This window comes from Artemia sp. Qi Xiang Cuo, chromosome 9, assembly GCF_049724085.1.
Source record: "Artemia sp. Qi Xiang Cuo chromosome 9, ASM4972408v1, whole genome shotgun sequence".
Classification (NCBI taxonomy): Eukaryota; Metazoa; Arthropoda; class Branchiopoda; order Anostraca; family Artemiidae; genus Artemia; species Artemia sp. Qi Xiang Cuo.
Window position 1 is genome coordinate 56,403,241 of NC_142802.1, and position 21,017 is coordinate 56,424,257.

At 33.3% G+C, this 21,017-nt stretch overlaps 1 protein-coding gene across 1 annotated transcript in view; it reads right to left on the reverse strand.

The window, feature by feature from the left end:
* Positions 1–21,017, reverse strand: part of LOC148948848 (uncharacterized) — a 35,425-nt gene that overhangs the window by 14,226 nt on the left and 182 nt on the right. Inside the window, exons 2-5 of the mRNA XM_089094108.1 lie at positions 11,352–11,522; positions 7,375–7,576; positions 4,155–4,297; positions 1,887–2,025 (exon numbers count right to left, since the gene is read on the reverse strand). Coding sequence (XP_088950234.1) covers positions 1,887–2,025; positions 4,155–4,297; positions 7,375–7,576; positions 11,352–11,522 — 655 coding nt within the window. The remainder of the gene's footprint in view (positions 1–1,886; positions 2,026–4,154; positions 4,298–7,374; positions 7,577–11,351; positions 11,523–21,017) is intronic.

Below are 21,017 nucleotides of genomic sequence, written 5' to 3' on the forward strand. Positions count from 1 at the left end.
GGTTTACTTTTAATAATCTAGTACTAAGTTTTAATAAAACTGAATTTATGTTTTTTTATTATAACTGTTGCTTCAGTTAGTCGATGGTTTACTTTTAATAATCTAGTACTAAGTTTTAATAAAACTGAATTTATGGTTTTTTATTATAACTGTTGCTTCAGTTAGTCGATGGTTTACTTTTAATAATCTAGTACTAAGTTTTAATAAAACTGAATTTATGGTTTTTGATTATAACTGTTGCTTCAGTTAGTCGATGGTTTACTTTTAATAATCTAGTACTAAGTTTTAATAAAACTGAATTTATGGTTTTTGATTATAACTGTTGCTTCAGTTAGTCGATGGTTTACTTTTAATAATCTAGTACTAAGTTTTAATAAAACTGAATTTATGGTTTTTGATTATAACTGTTGCTTCAGTTAGTCGATGGTTTACTTTTAATAATCTAGTACAAGTTTTAATAAAACTGAATTTATGGTTTTTGATTATAACTGTTGCTTCAGTTAGTCGATGGTTTACTTTTAATAATCTAGTACTAAGTTTTAATAAAACTGAATTTATGGTTTTTGATTATAACTGTTGCTTCAGTTAGTCGATGGTTTACTTTTAATAATCTAGTACTAAGTTTTAATAAAACTGAATTTATGGTTTTTGATTATAACTGTTGCTTCAGTTAGTCGATGGTTAACTTTTAATAATCTAGTACTAAGTTTTAATAAAACTGAATTTATGGTTTTTGGTCGTTCAAAACGCGCCACTCAATTAATTTCTTGTCAGGAGCTTCAGGTTGGTGAGAATAAAATTTGTAGGGTTCAGTCATATCGTTATTTAGGGGTTTTCTTGATCCATTGTTGTCTTTCCGTAATCACACTGAGCATTTAAGGGCTGAACTTGCTCAAAATATTGGGTCGATGTGTCGTGTGAAAAATATTTTACCCTTTTCCATATTAAAAATAATTTACCAGTCTTTAATTGCTTCTTATTTGAATAACTGCTCAAATATTTATTTTAATATCTTTTGGACGCATTTAAAACAATTACAGGTACTACAAATAGGAAGGAAATAGGAAAATTTCCAAGTAGGAATACTTGGAAATTTTCCACATCGACCATCAAAACTTGAAAATACATCTGAAACAAAAACCATGTTCTTTTTCCTAAATTTGTCGGATTTAAAACATATACGAGACATAAATATTTCCTTATGGCATTTTAAAATTCAAAATCCTAATAATTATTTCTACAATAAATCTCTGTTGATTTTGCCCCCTCGTTCGGCTCGCCGGTGGTCGGGATTATACCGAATTCCTTTTTTAAGATACGAAAGGTCAAGGTTTTCACTTAGGTACCTAATGCAATTTATTGCAAATTAATATAAGCTGAATGGTTAAACTCAGATTGATCCATCCCAAAAATCGGCTGAATTTAAATAAACAAATATTAAAGATTATTTTTTGATGTAGATGGAATATTAAAATTTATTATATTTTTTTTTATGTGTATAGTTTTTGTCCAACGATGGGATGGCCTCCCACGCCCCTCTTCTCTGGTATTTCTTTTCTCTCTTCCTTTCCTTTCTTCCTTATTTCTTAGGTTTTTGTTGTTATTGTTTTTTTTGTCAATCAACTTTATTTTTGCTGTTAATTCTATTATTATGACGAGATGTTTTGTTTTATGTCCTATTATTTACATACCCAGCCTTACGAGCTCTGCTCTCTGTTTTTTTTGTTTTTTTTTTTTTTTGTATAGTTTGTAATGTTTTTGCATTTTTAAGTATATTAAATAAACAAGGACAAGTAACCAGTAGAAGATTATAACACAAGCAATTTGATAAGAACGAAAGAAAACTCTTAAGAGGGTTCAACCAAAACCCAATAAATTTAACTTACCTGGTTTGAAAATTGGCAAAAATCATGCACTGGGAGAATTCGACCTTTTCCAAGAGATTGACTAGCATTTCAACTTTCGCTTTTTGAAGAACGGCTTCTGAGCGTGGTTTAGGAAGAACACAAACGTACTGTTCAATGCCTAATAGATATAGTATGTTAAAAACCTCTTAGTTTTCAACTTGATATAACAGACATATCATCAAACGCTCTTTTAAATTACACATATTTTGATTGAATCCCTCCTTAAAATATATTACAAAATAAAGTTTTTAAACACATATTTAGAACAGCGACTCCTGAGCGCGGTCTTAAAAAATACAAACGTACTATTCGATGCACGTTTTAGTACCTCTTACTTTTTGAAATTGATATTACTCATATAAGAATCAAACGATCGAACTCTTTTTCAAATTACAAATATTTTAACTGAATCCCTCCTTAAAATATATTCGAAGGGTATTTTTAAAATTCACGTTTTGGAGAGTGACTTCTGAGCACGGTTTGGGGAGAACGCAAACGTACTGTTCGATGGCTAACGGATATATCACATTTAAGTACCTTTCAGTTCTTTCAATTTGATATTACTCATTTAACAATCAAAGATATTTTAATTACAAATATTTAAATTGAATTCCTTATTAAAATTGGGTCCGAATTCCTGAAAGAAAGCTAAGACACTAGCTCTCACTTCCGACCCAGCTTGGCTGCGAAAAAAAAATTTTTTTTCAAGTTTCCTTTTACATGAAATTAGGGACCCCTCCCCTCCTCCCACTGAAAATAAGTTGTCTCCAAACATCCAAAAGAGCCAACAAATACACGTATTCTTGTTTCTCATGAAGTTTGCCTGAGATCCAACAACCTCTTCTACTGGATCTTTAACTGACAAGATTATAGATGGCATTGCGATCTGACCTCTCTGGGAGAGGAGATATCCCTAGACTCTTCTCATCTGGACATCTACCTGAGCAGATTGTTCCCTGTCTCATAGACACTGACCTTTAATGGACTCCAAAAATTACAGCAAAAATATTTCCTCTTGCTTTGTGACAAGTTTAGTTGAAACCTAAATATCAGTTGAGTGAGATATCCCGATAACAACACATCAGGGAACTCCTCCGCCCCCCCCCCCTCCTTCACTGGCACAAGCCATCAAGTCCTTTTCTTACTAGTTTTTTCGCTTTTCTATATGATTATCATTATATTAACCAATTAAGTCCCCAACCCACTTAATTCCATTGGTTTATTTTTGTGACATACTGATACAAAGAGTAAAAAAGTTTCTTTTTCTCTACTATATAGTTCCAACTATATTAACATAGTTGATAGTTCGGTTTAGTGCACGCCAATTCGCACGGGATAGTTTCTATTTAGAGGACATTGTACAGTTGTATGTGGTTATGCATCGGTACTAAGAATGAATGTACTATTAATGGCATATTTATTCGCTATTGTTTTGCTTTGTTCATGGGTGAAAACGCAAATATGAGAAATATCAATAAACTTTTACTTTCACCTTTTGTAAATGCATTTACAGTAACAATTTCTCCAAAATAAAAGAAAAATAGCAAACACAAAAACACAATCCGTTTCCTCAACGAGAAAGGATTTTGAGTGAGCAAAATATTTTCTGAGTATATACAGTATATTTTTAAATCAGCAATGAACACAGAGTGGACTCTAAGTTCAACAAAAAGGACACTAAATGTTACTAAAAACTAACTTTTCGGTCCAGCTAACGTTTTTGTAAAATTTCAGATGATAAAAATTTACTTTGAAGCTACTTTATTTAGCATCTTTTGCTACAGATAGCTAACGGGCATCTTAGGCAAGTAAATATACATCATTATCATCATCGGCATTACTATCAATCTGAAACATATTGAAAAGATTATTAGAGTGAAAGAGAGATGGATACAACTGGAATCTATGAAGATTGTGTCCTTTCAAGGCTAAAAACCCCTTGATTAGTTCACAGCCGTTCCTGGTGGTTGTCAACTTTAAGCAACTTCTGAAGCTTTGACTGGACGTTACAATTACAGGCGTGCGCGTCAGAAATATATTTTTCCTTCCTTTTAAACAATAATTGACCATGAGGCTCAATTATTTGCCTTGTTTGACTTTAATATTGAAATCTCAATATTTTAACTATCAATATCATTACCTTAGCTTCAGTGAATTATCTAGACACTAATATAATTAATTATAAGAAATTTCGAATCAATTAGTACTAGACTCTTAACAAAGATGACCAAGAAAAAAAAAACTCACCAACCAGCTCCAGAGAATCAACTTTCACTTTGATAGTTTCTGGACTTTTCATGCTATTTATGAGTACATTTTCAAGTTGAGGAGGGTATGTAGCACTAACCGCCAAAATCTGACACGTTGCACACAATCCTTGAAGAACATCTCTGCAAAAACGAAATAGATCCGTTGACTTTTAGGGTGTTTTGGAAAGAAAGCTTTTCTTTATGACAAATATTTTAATAGATGGTTGGCCGAAAAGGACAATATTTGGCAATCTATCATCCACAGAACGTGACCTAACCACCTCAACATTTCTCTCATTATCCGTCATTCTAGTAAACATACAAAGACGGATAATGTTGATTTTCAAAGTGAACTGCACATGTATTTATATAAAAAATACCTGTACATTGAGCTTTATATAACGAATGCACTTTCAAAATACTCACAGTAAGGATCAGACAGGTCTATGTAGATGTACAATAAGGTCCACAGAGAGCGTTTTTGTTAAAGTCACAAGAATTTTCTGTCATATCTTTCCGCAAATATTAATTTGTCACCTAAATTCATGTGAGCTTTAAGGAAAACAAGGAAACTAATCCTTTGGTGTAAAGGGCCCAAAAAGTATTGCAACAACTTTGACCCATGGCTCTTTTGAGGAGCAGAACTGGCATCAAGGTCTATTAGATTAATCTCAAACCCTTAATAGAAACAAAGGAAGTCCAAACTAATTTCATCGAAATTTGATAGATCCTTGATATACCTGACAAGAACCTAGCATCAACCTCAAAGACGTCAAATCAACCGATGACACCCAAGACCATTACTATAGCTGTTACCAGGTTATTTGGATAAATTTCGCCAGGCCAACTAGAAATTGGGTTTTGATACCCCCTATCCTCCAACAGAGGTTAAATCCGGTGAAGACCACAAAAGGTCCATTTATGACCTTCAAATCACGTCCTGTTTGAATCTGACTTCCCTTCTGGTTGTTATTCTTACGACATGAATTTAAAAAATCATTTCCCCAGAGATCGAACCAACCTCTCTGACATAAAAAAAAGGTATAATTCGACTATAAACTGAATAATTCTGATTGAGATTCAACGATCACTTCTTAAAAGTACCTTGACAAAAATAGATTAGAACCGCCCTTCCACATCCCCACTGCTCAAATCGGTCTCTGACTACTAGAAAGCACAATCAAATGTCATTTCTACCTAATTTTGGTTAATTTTAGGAAAACCCCTCCCGGGTAAACTAATTCTAGGAACAAATCTTCCCTCCACATAATGTCCAAGCTTGGTTTTAATCCCCAAAAAAGCAACTAAAACATTATCAATTACTTTTCCAACAAGCTTCGTTCATATCCGACAATCTATTCTTGCACTTATCCAGATGACCAAAATTAAGGGATCACCTACCCCTAATATCATGTAAAAGCTCTCAGAATACCCAACTAGGAAACTTACTCCTATTTCTAGTCGTATTCGACCAAGATTTGAATTGCAGTTTATGAAGAGATCGCCATGACATGGATTGGAGGATACCTTTCCTCACAGAGATCAAAATGGGTATAACAAATTAAAACACAGTTACGACATTTATTCTCCCTTCTGTTCACGTTTGGTTAAGATATGATAGCATCTTTTGATAGATGCCCTGATTAAAAGAAATTGGGAGCCTTTTCCTCCCCTAAAAAGTCCATGTCAGGTCATGATTACCAAAAAATATGAACAGGACATTTGCTTTTACTTCCTAACATACTTAGCAGAGATCCAGCAACCTTTTCTTATAGGGACAAGCTCACCTGCACAGGCTCCTCACATACCACTTGGTTCAGAGCATCATTTTTAGCCCTGTCTGATTTGAAAATTGCTTTTCCTTTGGCCGTAGCTCAATTGTATAGAATACGATTTTTGGCCATTCCCCATGCTTCCTCTGGAAACTTGACAGTGGGATTGTATCATATTTTTAAACCTCTAATTGTTTAAAATCACATTCAAGCGAGTACCTAGTATTTCTAAACAATCCTTCTGAAAAATATTTAGCATACCTTCCTTAACGTTTTGAGCTGTCCACGTTTGACCACTGTAACTACTGTGGCTTTTAGTATCCTAATCTAATCTTTTTATCTTGATCAGTTACTGATTTATAAGGATTTTATGCTTACATAATATAATCAAAACATTCTGAAAATGTTCACTAAACTTCTATTTTTTCATCTTTATTTAAAAAATTAACCCCCCCCCCCTCCATTTATTTCGTGAAAATTAACGACTGGTGCCGATTCATATATCAATAAAACAAAACGTACGTTAAATAAGCATATAAATTACTTTCTTAGAAAATATATCTTCTATGTAACTCCCCTTGGCGCAACCGGTAGGCGCGTTCGGTTGCAAAAGGCTGGCAGTCTTCTTCCAAACGGAGTGTCTCCGAGTCTCTGGGGCCACTTTTTTTCTTAATTTTTTCAAGTTTTATTTTCAATTGAAGTCAATGTAATTGCTTATAGTTAGGGTGTGCTGTCCCAGTCCTTGAATTTCCTGTGAATTATTGAGAATTTATAAAATAGGAAGCAAATTATGATTGGTCGAATATGACTACACCAAGACACTGATATCTAGCTAAAAATGCATGTGAATTAGGTTTTAATGACATAGACTTTGTTCATTAATTCTGTTCAGATTGCTCAACGGTTCTAGGCGTTTACCCCCCACCCCCCCGGAAAACAACCCCACCTGCGGAAAATACCCCCCCCCCCCCGTGGAAAACAAGGTCTCAAAATATGAGAATTTTATTTTATTTTTATTTTTCAATTTCCGTAGGGGGAAGGAATTTTGGTACTTGTGTATTTTGCGCCACTCACTCAATTTTACGCTATGTAAAACTCGAGAACAAATCGGTTTCTTAATTAGTTTTTTTTCGGCTTAGCGCGAGACAAGACAAAGACAAGTGACAGAATCTATGGGATCAAGGACAAAGAGGTATGTGTTGAGAAGATCAATAAATGGCTCATCAATAAGCTGCTTAATTCGTCCAAGAGTACCAGCAATTATATGGCTCTTTGCTACCTCTTGCTTGTCTTTAACGAGCAATTAAGATTATAATTAGAACCATATTTAAACCATCCAAACTATAACAATAGTCTTAATTACAATCAATTAAAATTAGCCATTTATAACTAATTAATAATTAAAAATAAAGGCATATAATTAATTAAGATAATAAAATAGCTTACTCAATAAGAGATCGAAAACCCTCTTCTACCATTCTATCAGCTTCATCTAGGACAAAGAGGCCAGTGTTGAAGAGATCAATAAATCGCTCATCAATAAGCTGCTTAATTCGTCCAAGAGTACCGACTATAATCTGGCTCTTCGCTACCTCTTGCTTGTCTTTAAAGTATGAACTGCCTCCAATTGAGAGATGAACTTTCATACCTTCAAAATTGAATTTTCAAATTTCATTGGCCTAAGGATGGTAAGTTGCCAAATATCGTGCTTTTGGTAAGCTAGTTAAGGTCAAACAAAAATAATTTTCAAATGGGACAGGAGTAAAAATAATGCTACGAACCAAGAAGGGTGGGGAGGAGTATGTGCAAATGGACTTGCTTCAAGTGGTTTGGTGATGTTATGGGTTGTTAGTACCAAGGAAATCATTTCAAATTATCACAATCACCCAAGAACATATCTCATATCATAACCACCTTTTTGTTTTAACTCCAATGCAAAAAGTAACAAAATTACTGCTCACATGGGAAAATTTTTATAAATATAACGATAAAGGTTCTTTGCTTACAGTTTCCAAGTTGTATTAAGTAGTGCGCCCAAAAACCTCCAGTAATTCAATAAAAACATTTCATCTCATATTCTAAGAAATATATATATTTCGCCTCACTGTATCGGTATCGCCTCCTTCTCTCACTGTAAAAGTCTAAAACCTACTACGTCATTGGCGCTTTACTGAAAACTATATGCGTCTTGAACAGTCTTGGAAAGTATAAACAACATCAAATTGAATACTTAATATATAGCTAATGATATTAATTGTTGAAAGATCCATCAGTTCAAGAATTTATTTCACTGTAATTTTGTTTTATTTTCAATGCTTTAAGAACTGGAAAAGAAAATATTTACAATATAATTCGTTTTCAGTGAAGCACCAATGACACAGTATGCTTTTTTTTTACAGTTAGTGAAGGGGGCAGTATCCAAACTCTTGTTGTAGTAGAGCTATATTCATCTTGAGCAAATTAAGAAAGAACTAATAAACGTGTCTAAATATTTGGTACACAATGAAATTAGTTGAAGGAAACTAATCAGTTCAAAATTTTACCATAATTTTTATTTTTGTTTCCAATATTAAGTAAAAAAAAGAAATATTTTTAATAAAAATGGTTTTCAGTAAAGCGCCAATGACGCAGTAGGTTTTAGACTTTTACAGTGAAAGAAGGAGGCGATACCCAAACTCTTGTTTGTAGTGATTTTTGTTCGTTTCAAGCTTGATTTGCATATTCAATTAAGGTTTCCCTCATTTTAGAATTTATCAATTAATTTACATTAATATCTATTGTATGTTTGTTTGCATTGATTGTTTATTTAATTTCTGTTCGTTTTAAGTTTTATTTATACTGCAATAGCAAAATAGTTTGTTTTTTTAAGCTTGATTTTCATATTCAATCGAAGCATTATTCGCTTTAAGATCTATTTATTCATTTATATTATTACTTGTTGTATGTTTTTTGCTATGATTGTTTATTTAATTTCTGTTCGTTTTGGGTTTCAATTGTTCTTTAATAGTAATTTCTGGTCGTTTTGAGTTTGAATTTTAACAGGTATTTATATCTGCTGAGCTTAAGTTTAAAATGGCCCTTACTTTTATTTAAAAAACTTATTTTTCGGAATTTTTTTTTATTAATTTTAAGAATTATACATATTTTTCCAGAAATATATATATGTTCACATATATAAAGTCTATAAATACATATGTACATAGACTTTAGTAGGCCTACTTATGTCTTGTTTATTAAGTCTTATGCTGTTCTTGAAGTATTGATAATTACTATATTTATTATTAACGTTTTGGCTGTTGTAATGCAAAAAAAATATTTGTTCTTTTTTTGTTCTTTTACAAAAGAGTGGAAAATTAAATTAAATATACATAGTTATCATCATAAATACAATACATTTATAGACTCTATAGCAGTAAAAGATGGGAAGAATCTGACTGTACCAATAGATCTCACCCACTAAGATTTGCAAAGAAGATGCAAGATCTATCTTTTATGTAAACGTTTTAACCCTTCGAAATTCTAGAAAACGAACGTACAGATTTTTGGGGTGTCTTGTTAGGATTTGTTGAAGGAGAATGGCTCATATTAAATTGAGTGCCATAGATTTGAGTGCCATAGATAAGTATCAAAGATCCTTTTTGACAAGTATATTGTATTTGACAAGAAATACCAGCAAAACCAACTTAAAAAATATAAGGGACAAATTCACAGAGATCTGGATACTAGAGGGCCAAAAGAAATTAGACTTGTATTTTTGTGAGATGTTTCTATAGAATGGTTTAACCACAACCTTATAAAGAGCCTTTTCTGAAATCTAGCCCAGTGCCCTGTCCCAAATCATAATCTTATGTTCAGTTTTATAGTCAAGATTAGTCAAAATTATGTCAAAGTCCTTTTCTTAGGTCCTTGTATGTTTTAATATAATTGCATGAAACAAAGAAGAAGTGAAAACGTCAAAAACAGAAGAACAAACTTGTAAAATTCCATTTTTGGTCTTTTAAGAAAAGATTAATATTGTAAAGCATAATAGAAAAAAATGTTTATATTTACAACAATCGCACGAAAAGAACTGTCTTTTTCTTTTTAATATTTAGAAAGAAGTGTCTAGCCATTAGTCATTTTCTCTTTTGTGGTCAAATTTTAACTATAACCTTTTACTTGTCTATCTTTTTTCTTTTAAAACAGATTACAATTTATGTAGATGCAAAAAAAGTCCCTTTCAAATTTGCAAAAGCAAGAAAAGTCAATTCAAGATTTTAAAAAGTTAATTTGAACCGTTTTTGAAAAGTAAAACCCTGCCAAGTCTCCAAACCGTCTTTCATATTTTTAGCTCAAAATTAAATTGTATCTTAACAGAAAAAAATTCTCTATGAAACTGGAAAAATAGTAGGCCTACTTTGATGGTTTTGCTTAAATCTACTGAAACATAACATTATTTTTGTCAGTTTCTGAATATTAGTATCAAAGTATCACCAACCATCTTGCAATTTCGTCTTAGATGTTGTCATGCAAAAACAAACATTAACCCATTTCCAAAAGAAAATGGCCCCAACCTCCAATGACAGTGAGTGAAGACATACGCCACCGTCGCCACCTCATCTTTAATAACACAAAATATGACAAGAAGAGAGAGATATTAAAGAATTGCTGAGAGAAGTTGTTTAAGGCATTCATAATGCGTGCTGTTCTGGGTAATCACGCCTTACCACCTTGGGCTTGAAGACTAAGCAATTGCTTATTCGGTAGATTTGCTCAGACTATTGGTTTGTTTCACTCCCTGTAAGGATTTCTTTTCATTCCATTGCATTTTTATTTTAGTTATTTTGTTTAGTTGAATTTTATCTGTTTATATTTTTAAATCTTCAATTATGTGACAGGTTATAAAGTACAAATGTATTATATATTATAAATGCGTTGTATATGTATTATAATTGCATTATGACAAAGTGTAAATGCACTATTTTGATCCTCGTTTTTCAACGCAGGCAATTGCTGCAGGTGAATAACCCTTATTAATAGATAAGTGATACATATACGAAATCAGTGACTATTGACTGAAGTGACACCCAAGCAAGCTAGTGATTACATAAGGCACAGAAAAGTAAAGTGATACAAACGCATATAACCCATGGACAAAAGCATCAAAACAACAGCAATAATGCAAAACTTGATTTGAAGCTTAGAAGCAAAAACAAAACGCAAACATACAAGAAAAATTAATCCCAAAAGCAATCCTAAGAAAAGAAAAGAAAAAGCACACACAGAATCCGAACTAAGTGACTAGAAACTATTATAAGCCATAAAAAATAAGATCTGACAGGCCTGAGAAAAGCTTCAAAGCGTTTTCAAAACTTAGAAATATTAAAAAAGAAATTAACAAAAAAAGTAAAAACTAAATTAAAAGAAAAGTTTTAAATTCTTACCTGGAATATCTAAGGCAATTGAGTTTATAACTTGAGCAATTTGCACAGCAATCTCTCTGGTAGGCGCCAATATAATTGCATGACCATCTGGTGATTCACAAATATATTCTAGTGCAGCTATTACAAATACAAGTGTTTTTCCTGTTCCTGACTTGGCTTGTATTAGCACATCTAAAACAAAACTTTATTAGGGGGTTGACCATAGATAATTTTTAGCAGCTAAAAAGTTGTAACTAAGATTCTGTGCTTCTACTAACATTATAGTCAATATTTGTTATTAGATTTTGTTTGACAGCAGTGACTATTAAATAGTCCCTAAAAATTACTTTGGTTTTTTCACTGAAATTACAAAACCAGTTTAACAATTTAATCAAAAAAAAATTATCTTGGGTTTAGTGTTGAAAACATTGAGTTAAATATTGGCCCTTGTCGGATCTAATGAAACTTCTGATTTTTCATCTAATTTTTGAATCAGGCTACCTCTGATTTTTACCAAAATTTTACAACTGGTTTTTCATTTATGCATATCACCAACTATGACTTCACTAAGTTGTTTCCACAATGAATAGCAAAAGATGACTAAATTCACAAAATTTCCTTGTATGCACTGAAAATTTTCCTATATGAATAATTTTTTTGGCTATTTGGCTTGGTTATAACTAATTCTGATAGAAAGCTACAGGCAAAACACGCTAAATTTTCATTTGAAATTTTTAATATGTTTGCCCTTAAACAAATTGATGAATAGTGAAGAATAAAGAGCAAATTTAAAATCCATAACGAAAATAAATAGCCATACGCAATATAACAGCCTTAGGACAAAGAAAATTTAGTCTAGATGAAGGAATATAATGACTAATAAATAGAAACCACAAGGAACAATAAAGTTGACCGTAAAACAGACAGAAATTAGCACAAACAAATGTTGTGCCCTCCTCCAAATTCCCTAAAGTCTAGAACAATGTTCTTCCATCTTTCACCAACTAGCAAAGAATCACCCATAGTTCAGTAAACCACCTTAACACACCTCTTTTCAAACCCACCTTAAATACAGCCTAATATATACTACCAATGTCTTTTTTACTCAACACCAAATTTTCAAAAAGCCTGCTACATTCTTCTTTGCTTGCCAAGTCTGAATCTCTTGATCCTTCACATTGTTTTCAACTTGAAATACTCTTTTGCACACTAGCCTAACAGTATTCCAATCCTCAACAAGTCCACAATTGTCAAGAATTTTTATAATTTGGTTAGCCAGGACTATATTGCCAAGTATAAGATGGTCATCTGAGTGAGGTTTTCAGTTCAACATGTCAAAATGCAAAGTCCTGCATCTTGGACACAATAATCTTAGACAACCTTACTGTATAGGAGATTACCTACTTGAAGCTCAAGTTGCTAAAGCAAACCTAGCCCTAGGGCTCATAAAATGAACATTTACCACCAGGAAACCGTGTGGGTTCAAGAAGCTGTACAAAGCTATTGTACATCCACACCTGCAATTTAGAATGACCCTAGCATCTTGCCATCATAAAATGGATGTTAAAGCACTCAAGTGTGTCCAAAGGTGAGCAACAAAGCTTATACCAGCTTTGCAAGACAAGCTGTATGAGGAATGATGTGTATCCCTCAAACTAGTATATTGAAGAAAGAGAGGAGACACAATCACTACTCTCAAACTGCTAGAAAACAACCTCTCTAGTCCTCATCCCTTGCAAGAACAACAAGAGGTCACAAAAAGAAGCTTTAAGTCCCCATTGCCATTGTTTTGAGTGCTGGCAATTCTTCTCTCTATGTGCTGTCCCTCACTGGAACAGCCTCTCCAAAGCCATTATCCAGTCCCAAACCATAGATGCATTCAAGAAAGGAGTTGACCAGGAGTGGGCCAATGGAGAGTCCAGGGTAACATGGGACATCAAACCATAGCCATGTCACACCACCAGCAAGATGTTCCACACGAAGCTCATCACCACCTAATCTCCCTGGACAGGCAATTTAAGGTACTTTAAGGTAATCCCTAATTGGCTCTAGATATGCTGATTTTACCAGCCTTGTTCATGAATGTACAATTTTTTCTGAATACCCTGCCATATTTGACAGTGTAGCACTTCTCAAATAAAATAGTTTTAAATCTCCCTTATAACTGTCTAAAAATTTCTTACACTGCCCTATAAGTAATTGTTTCAAGTTCTCAGCATTTTCTAATCCCCATAAGTCCAAACCACAATGCATAACCAAAACTAATTTGGTGCTAAATACATGTTTATAGTATGTATAACATGTTGGAAGCAAATTATTTGGTACAATGATACTTTTTAGATTCATAGATGTTTTTTATAAAGTTTTAAGAAAAGAACAGTGTGGTTTTAGGAAAAAAGTACATGCACAAAACAAATTTTCACTCTTAGATCAATAATTGAGAAGTGCCTAAGTCATCAGACCTCCTTAATCCTCAGTTTTACTGATAACAAAAAAGTGTTTGGCACAGCTGATAGAAGATCTTTAGTGAAGGTCCTATCCTTGTATTGTATACCAAATAAAAATGTTAAAGTGAGTAGTGCTATGTAAAAAAAAAAATTGTGGAGTTAAGGTAGGAAATGAGAGGTTAGTAGCTGGTTTCACATTGCATCAGAAGTTAAGCAGAGTTGTGTTCTATACCTATTTATATAATCATTTTGATGGACTTTGTCCTAAGGAGCACACCAAGGACTATAGGAGAGCATGGAATCAAATGGAAAATTAAAACTTCCTTAGATTTAGATTCTACTGATGATTTGAGCATCCTAGATGAAAATGTTAGCAAAATGAATGATATTTTGTAGGTTTTGAGAGTTCAAGGTGCAACAATATGTTTGAAAATTAATATTAAGAAAATAAAGTCACTAAGACTAGGAATAAATGAAGCGAAGAGGTGATGTTGGGTAACAAAATGATGGACAAAGTGGATAGCTTCACTTATCTATTATTAGTAAAGATGGTGTGTGCAGTGAAGATGTTAAAAGTAGAATAGCCAAGGCCTAGGGTGTTTTTTCATAGTAGAAAAAGTTTAGAAGAAGAGTCTGAAAAGCAGGATTAGAATATTGGAGGCTATGTGATGGAAGTGGTCAGGCATGGTTCTGAAATGTTGGCACTTCAGAATAAGGAAGAGGATTTGTTATATGTTTTCCATAAGAACTATTTTGGGCTCCTCTCTGATGTGGTTTTATCCCACTTTTAGGGCTACAATGAGAGAAAGGTTAACTTGACTAGGACAAGTTTTGCAGTTGAAGCATGACACATTTTCAAAGATCATCCTTTTTGACCATTGATCTAGGGACAAATGAAAAACAGGTTGTCCTCAAATAGGGGGGGGTGTAGAAAAAAATTTAAATGAAATTGGAACTTTTTGAGAGGGGAAAAAGAAAGAATCTTTGAATAAAAGAATCTTTGAATAAATTGGGATGGAGGATGAGCATACATAGCTGGGTTGGCCTCAAATGTCTTGGTGTCGCAGTGAGTTGCAAGCAGTGATTGTTAAAACAAATAGCCTATAAACATCTATAAGATTTCCTGACTATTAGAAAAGGGGGGAAGAGAGTCAGAAAAAAAAATCTCAGAGCTTGACTTATGCTGTAAATACATTCTTGAAAGTCTGTTTCTCCTAAAGCAACTGTTTTACAAGATACCAAAAAGTGCCTTATCAAGATTTTACTAAAAACACTGTCTAGAAAGAAGTGTATACTATAGCCTGGACTAGTTATTTTCATATAGGTGTATGATAGGGTGGAATGGTGGAAGTCAGGTAAGTAAAAAAGAAATATATATATCCAAATTCTCTATTCAATGCTTCCTAAAGATAATAATGTTTACTGTTGCAACAGTATTCAGCCCCTCCCTAATAAAGTTGGATACAGCCCAAGGCTATATAAAAGTTTGTTGATTTTGTTTAGTCTTTTCTTTTAAGTTGATATTATGCACCAGCTGTTAATGAGACATAAGCACAAAAAATAATAGAAAACAACAAACTTAGTAAAATTTTGTGTATAGTTCAGGGCTATATTTTGGCCTATAAGGTGGAGGGCTATAATATAATTTATGAAAATAGTAATTATTATATTGGTCTACTGTAGGCCTATGGCCACTTCTAAAAAAAAAACTAATAAATAAAAGTACGACTAGTACAATTAGATTCCTTAATTTATACTCTTTCTAAACATTATATTCCCTTTTCAGCACTGGTGCATTACATGGACACTTCTATATAGACCCCGGCGCCGCGCCGATGAGGGAAGACCGGCGGCGGCGTGGCCAAAAACAGCACCCCGCGCCACACCATCGGTAAGACGTCGGCTGCGCGCCACCGGCATGATCAATGTTGACCTCAAACATTGATGTTTTCTTCAGTCTTTTTCAAATCACATGCTTAAATTTACAACAGATTCTAGCCTATTCATGAGTTCAAAAATCCACAAGTCGCTGGCTGCAAACTGATCTTTCTCTTTATTCATCAAGAGAAGTAGAAATGTGGTAGAAACGAAATGGATGTGGCGTTTCAGAACCCTTGCATAATACGAGTAGTTGAATTATCTATTAGTTATGTATTCTTAACATAAGTAATTATCAAAATTAGTAGCTTTTTCATCGAGCATTACTGCATATACAACTTCAAATACCATATCACAAAATTTTTCAGTTATCTGAATAAAAACTTTGAGCATAACTTTGAACTTAGAAGCTTAGTTTTTTCATAATGCCCTTTGCCTAAATCTGTTTTGTCCCCTTTAAAACAGATGGAATGGTCGACTTGATATTGATTGGGTTTTTTTTTGCTCTTTTGGATTCTTAAAAAGACTTCTTGTATTAAAAACTGGTTTTTAATTACAATTTAAAAAAAATTCATTTTAAAGTTTTTTTGCTTCTTTATAGTATGTGTCAGGTAAGCTGAGGCTAAACTGCTGCTCTTTTGGATATTATTCGTTTTTTTTCCTTTGGAGATTCATTCCACATTAAAAATTGATAAATACCTATTATCAGTAAAATTATCAACTGCATCTAAAAGGAATAAATTCATCAGTCTGAAAAATACCTAGTGAGCACTTCACTTAAGAACACTTCAATTACAATGGAACAAAAAACACTTAATGGTTTATTTTGTATGAAGAAAAATTAAATGCCAGCTATTTTCTGGTAAGAAATGAAAAGCTCATCTGTTATAAATGTAATTAAATGAAATAATAAGAAGATAGAAGTAGCACAAGGAAGATGTAGAGGTTTTCCTCCTAGTTCGTCACTTTTAATTCAAGCAAAATGCTAGGACACTTAGTATCAGTTATTGAGCTTAAGCTTTGATTTCCAAATACTCGTAAAAAATACCAAATTTAAGAAAGCTACAAAAATGAGTCATCTGTGGTCAGGATATTGAAAGACCTTTCTTTGATCGCCACCCTGGCTAAAAACTTCTGCTATGGTCATTTCCATGGAAATCGCTAAAGAGTTTCTTTTTGAAATAGCTTTCAAGCGTAGTTAGGGGTATTTAGCCTTTTTTGCTTTTCTTCAAAGCTCTGAAAAAAAGTGTTATAATATTCCAAATGTTACATTTGTGCATATTTTTGGTAATCATTTGTGCGGTGATCAAATTTTTTAAACCACTGTAGATACATAAGAACGTTGCAACATCTAGTACCCTGAGGTCATAAGGCTCCTCCATGAACCTCCTAAATTGAAAGCTTTTATTATGACCTGGCCTTTTAATGTAACTTGGGCACTGGACCAAGGGCGCCATTGTCACTCAAGCACAGCGTTAGGTGGGGATGTTGATATTGCTTTCATCACACCAATTCGTTTTAGTGTGAATCTGCCTGGTACTTATGAATGAATGTTTTCAAATTAAACCTGCTTCATCAATAAGAAAAAAAAACAGGTTGGACACATATATCCCTTTTCCTTTGGGTGATAAAACCATGTAAGTGCTGTATCAAGTATAACTCACGAAAATCTTGTTAATTTTGTCAACTTTTCAACTTTTTGGCATCCCTGCTTTCAATAAAAAAAAAATCAAGGTACTATCACTTAAATATAATAACTCCCTACCCCCCCCCTATGGATACTATCTTGATAGGACACCATCTCTGCTTTAAAGAAAAAAAAAATAATTAACTTATTGGCACCCCTGCTTTCAAAAAAATCAAGGTATTATCATTTAAATATGATAGCCCACTACCCCCCCCCCACCCTCTGGATACCACCTTGACAAAATGCTGTCTCTGCTTTAAATTTAAAAAAAAATAACTTTTTGGGATCCCTGCTTTCAATAAAAAAAATTTCAAGATATTATCATTTAAATGTAATACCCCCCTACCCCGCCTCTGGATACCACCTTGATAGAATACCGTCTCAGCTTTCACTTGAAAAATAAGTTACTTAATAATTAACTAGGTCCCTATATGATTCAAACAGACATGCAAAATAACGTTAAACAGCTTAGTGTTACTTGAAAAAAATTGAGGGTATGAGTAAAGGGGTACAAAGACAAAAACAAAAATGTTAAAATTATTCAGATATACCTCAAATTATTGGGAAACTGAGTCATAGATTCGCCGTGGCATTCAATAAGATCCAAAGAATCTAACTAAAAGGGAGCACACACAAAAGCCAAATTAGGCCAGTAGCCTATGAGAAATCGCAAAATATCCAAGACAATGAACAAGTCTTAGTGGGGGGCCCTGGGTCTATCAAAATATTTCAATGGTTTCCCAGGGAATTTGATATCATTTTCTTCTGTCTCCACTTTAAATGAAAAAAATAATTATCCTTTTGGAATCCCTGCTTTCAATAAAAAAAAATAAGGTATTATCACTTAAAAATGAGAGCCCCCTATCCCCCCCGATAGGCCCTACGTTACACTTTCTTTTGGAGTCATCGGTGTGGGGTCGCTTCTGACCAATTGAGTATTAAACATTCATGAGTTCAACAATTGAGTATTAAACATTAAGAAAATCTTATCTAAAAACAGCAAAAAAAAAAAAACTGCAAACTTACAATTCAGCTGTAGAAACAATCTGTCAGCTATCAATTTCAAAATCCAACTGAAGGCTGAAGCTGTATAGTAGTGAATTCATTCTATAATTCTATTCAACTTGAAAATAAAATTCTTGACTATGAGTGATGTTAGAAATAGCAATTGGAAAACTACATTCAAAATGATTTAAACTCATTTCATAAAGACAATACTGTTTTTTGTCACCATATGAAGAACTGTGTATATTGCAATATTTGCAATTGCATATGTTTGGTTTTTATGCAAAGTAACAAAAGAGACAAAAATTAATGAACAAGAGAGTAGTGAAGAATTATGGTATGCAAAGTAATATTTGGCAAGGAAAGTCACTGGTGATAAATTGCTAGGGGTGGTACCATGATTGCGTGATTTTTGGGGGAACTAAATTTTTTTTGGGGGTGATGCATAGATTTTTGGGGAAATACCTGAAAATTCAGGGATAGTGCAAGCCCTGCTTGATTTCTAATCAGGAAAATCGAAATACTAAACCAAACAAGAAGGAAAAGCTACAACTTTGCAGTTGATGGAAGAAAGAATTGCTGCAAAATTAATTTAATGTTGACCAAACACCGCTGCCTCTGTTGGCAGCAGCACGCCTTTGGTGCACTGGGACATTACGACATGTTGGTGGTGTTTGACCAGGCCTCTCATTGGTGGTGTTTGGTCAATCCACCGGTTCGGCACTGGGGTCTACTTCTATATATTGTACAAGGAAACCAGTCACAAAAAAACTGTCAAAAAGGCTATTCTCAAGAGACTGCTATACATAAATGAATGCAAAGCAGTGGTTTCTCAATGAGTTACAATATTTAAACAATTGTTTTTTGGGGTTTAAGGGGGGAAGGTACCTAGGTTAGGTTACCTATTTAATATATGGTATGCTTTACCCCCACTCCCTAATGTGCAAATATATAGCCCAAATTTGTTTATAAACTATTATATATTTATCCTATATTATTTTATTTCATTAGCATTAACCAAACTTGACTTCTTTAGCAGTATATAGAAGTGCCTGCAAAATGCACCAGTACCCACTTTTCTGACAATGTAACCCACTGCCTGTACAGTCCTTGGTATAGCCCTACATAATTTGTTTCTTCTGTATGTCTCACCTTCTGGTGTATTGTATGTCTTTGTAAATGAGTAGCTGCATTATTGACCTGAAAAGAACATTAGTGATTGCAATAAGATTGAGTTGGATAAATATTTTGTTTAGATGCAGAAGGAAACACAATAATTTAATATATGGAAACATGCTACATATTATAAAGAAAGAATTTTAGGTAAAGTTCCATGAAATCATATTTTTGAGATAAGACAAAAGTGAATACACCATTCAATGCCTTTTTTATGCTGATTATAAAGAAAATAAGCATTTCTATTGGAAATGAGTTTCCGCCCCCCCCCCCCTATAAATGCCAATTAAGGGTTCGGTATAGCCTATATAGGGGGGGGGGGAGGGGCGGAAATTCATTTCCGATAGAAATGCTTATTATATTTGTAATAAGCATAAAAGAAGGAAGAAAATTGTGTATTAAATTTATTCCTAACTCAACAATATTATTTAATAAAACTTTACCAAATTTTATTGTTTTGGACTAAATCAGAAACCATCAAGAGGGATAGGGTGTGTTGAAGAGCATAAAAGGTAAAATTCTACTTTAGCTACTTTTGGCTATCTTGGGAAGGGGTTATGTTATTAAAATGAGACTTTCAGGGATGGGTCTACAGGCTAAAGTATGTCCCGGGAAGGTATTTTGAAGTACCTACCTCCACTCCTTCTCCCTCTAGAGGGTCATGAAATTTGCCTACATGACAGGTCTATACCCATTGAAATTTTGTCAAAACAACATTTTACATCAATTTTCAGTTATCAGTTTCTTTTTCTCTGGCTTTAGCTCTGAAAATGCAATTTCAGTTATTTGAACAGAATTTTAAGCCATATAAATAGTTTATTTCCAAAATTTAGGAAATGTATTTGCATATCTTTAAAACCTTGTAAATTGGGATTGAGCAAAGTTGTGAAGCTGAAAAAAATTTTGTTATACTTCATTTAAGCAAAAGATCCATTTGGCAGGGTTTCACTTCTATAACTCACATATTTTTAAAGGTCATCAAAGATCAGGACCCTCTAGAGGGAGATGGAGTGGAGGTGGGTACTTCAAAATATTTTCCCAGGACATACTTTAGCCTGTACACCCATCGCTGAAAGTTTCATTTTTTTAACCTAACCCCTTTCCAAGATAGTCAAAAGTAGCTAAAGTAGAATTTTACCGCATAAAATAAGGAACTTAATGGTAACATACTATTTTTATTGCAAAAATGTGTAGTCTAGTCCTGTAGGCAACTAGACCAATAGGCCTACCATTATATTAGGAAGAAGTTTTAATGAGCAATTTAATAGTATATGCCTTTTTTCCTTACCTGATTTCTGTACTAGCCCATGATAGACCTAGGCTAGTCTACAGGATACCAGCTAGCCTACTTTAGTTAGTAGGCCCAGTGAAACATAACAGTTATCAAAATTACAACAAAAGAGACATAAATGAAGTTTCCTTCCATACCACTCAGTCAATTTAAACAAGCTAGGCCTATATCAAAAACTAGATCCAAAAAGTGATATTTGGCTA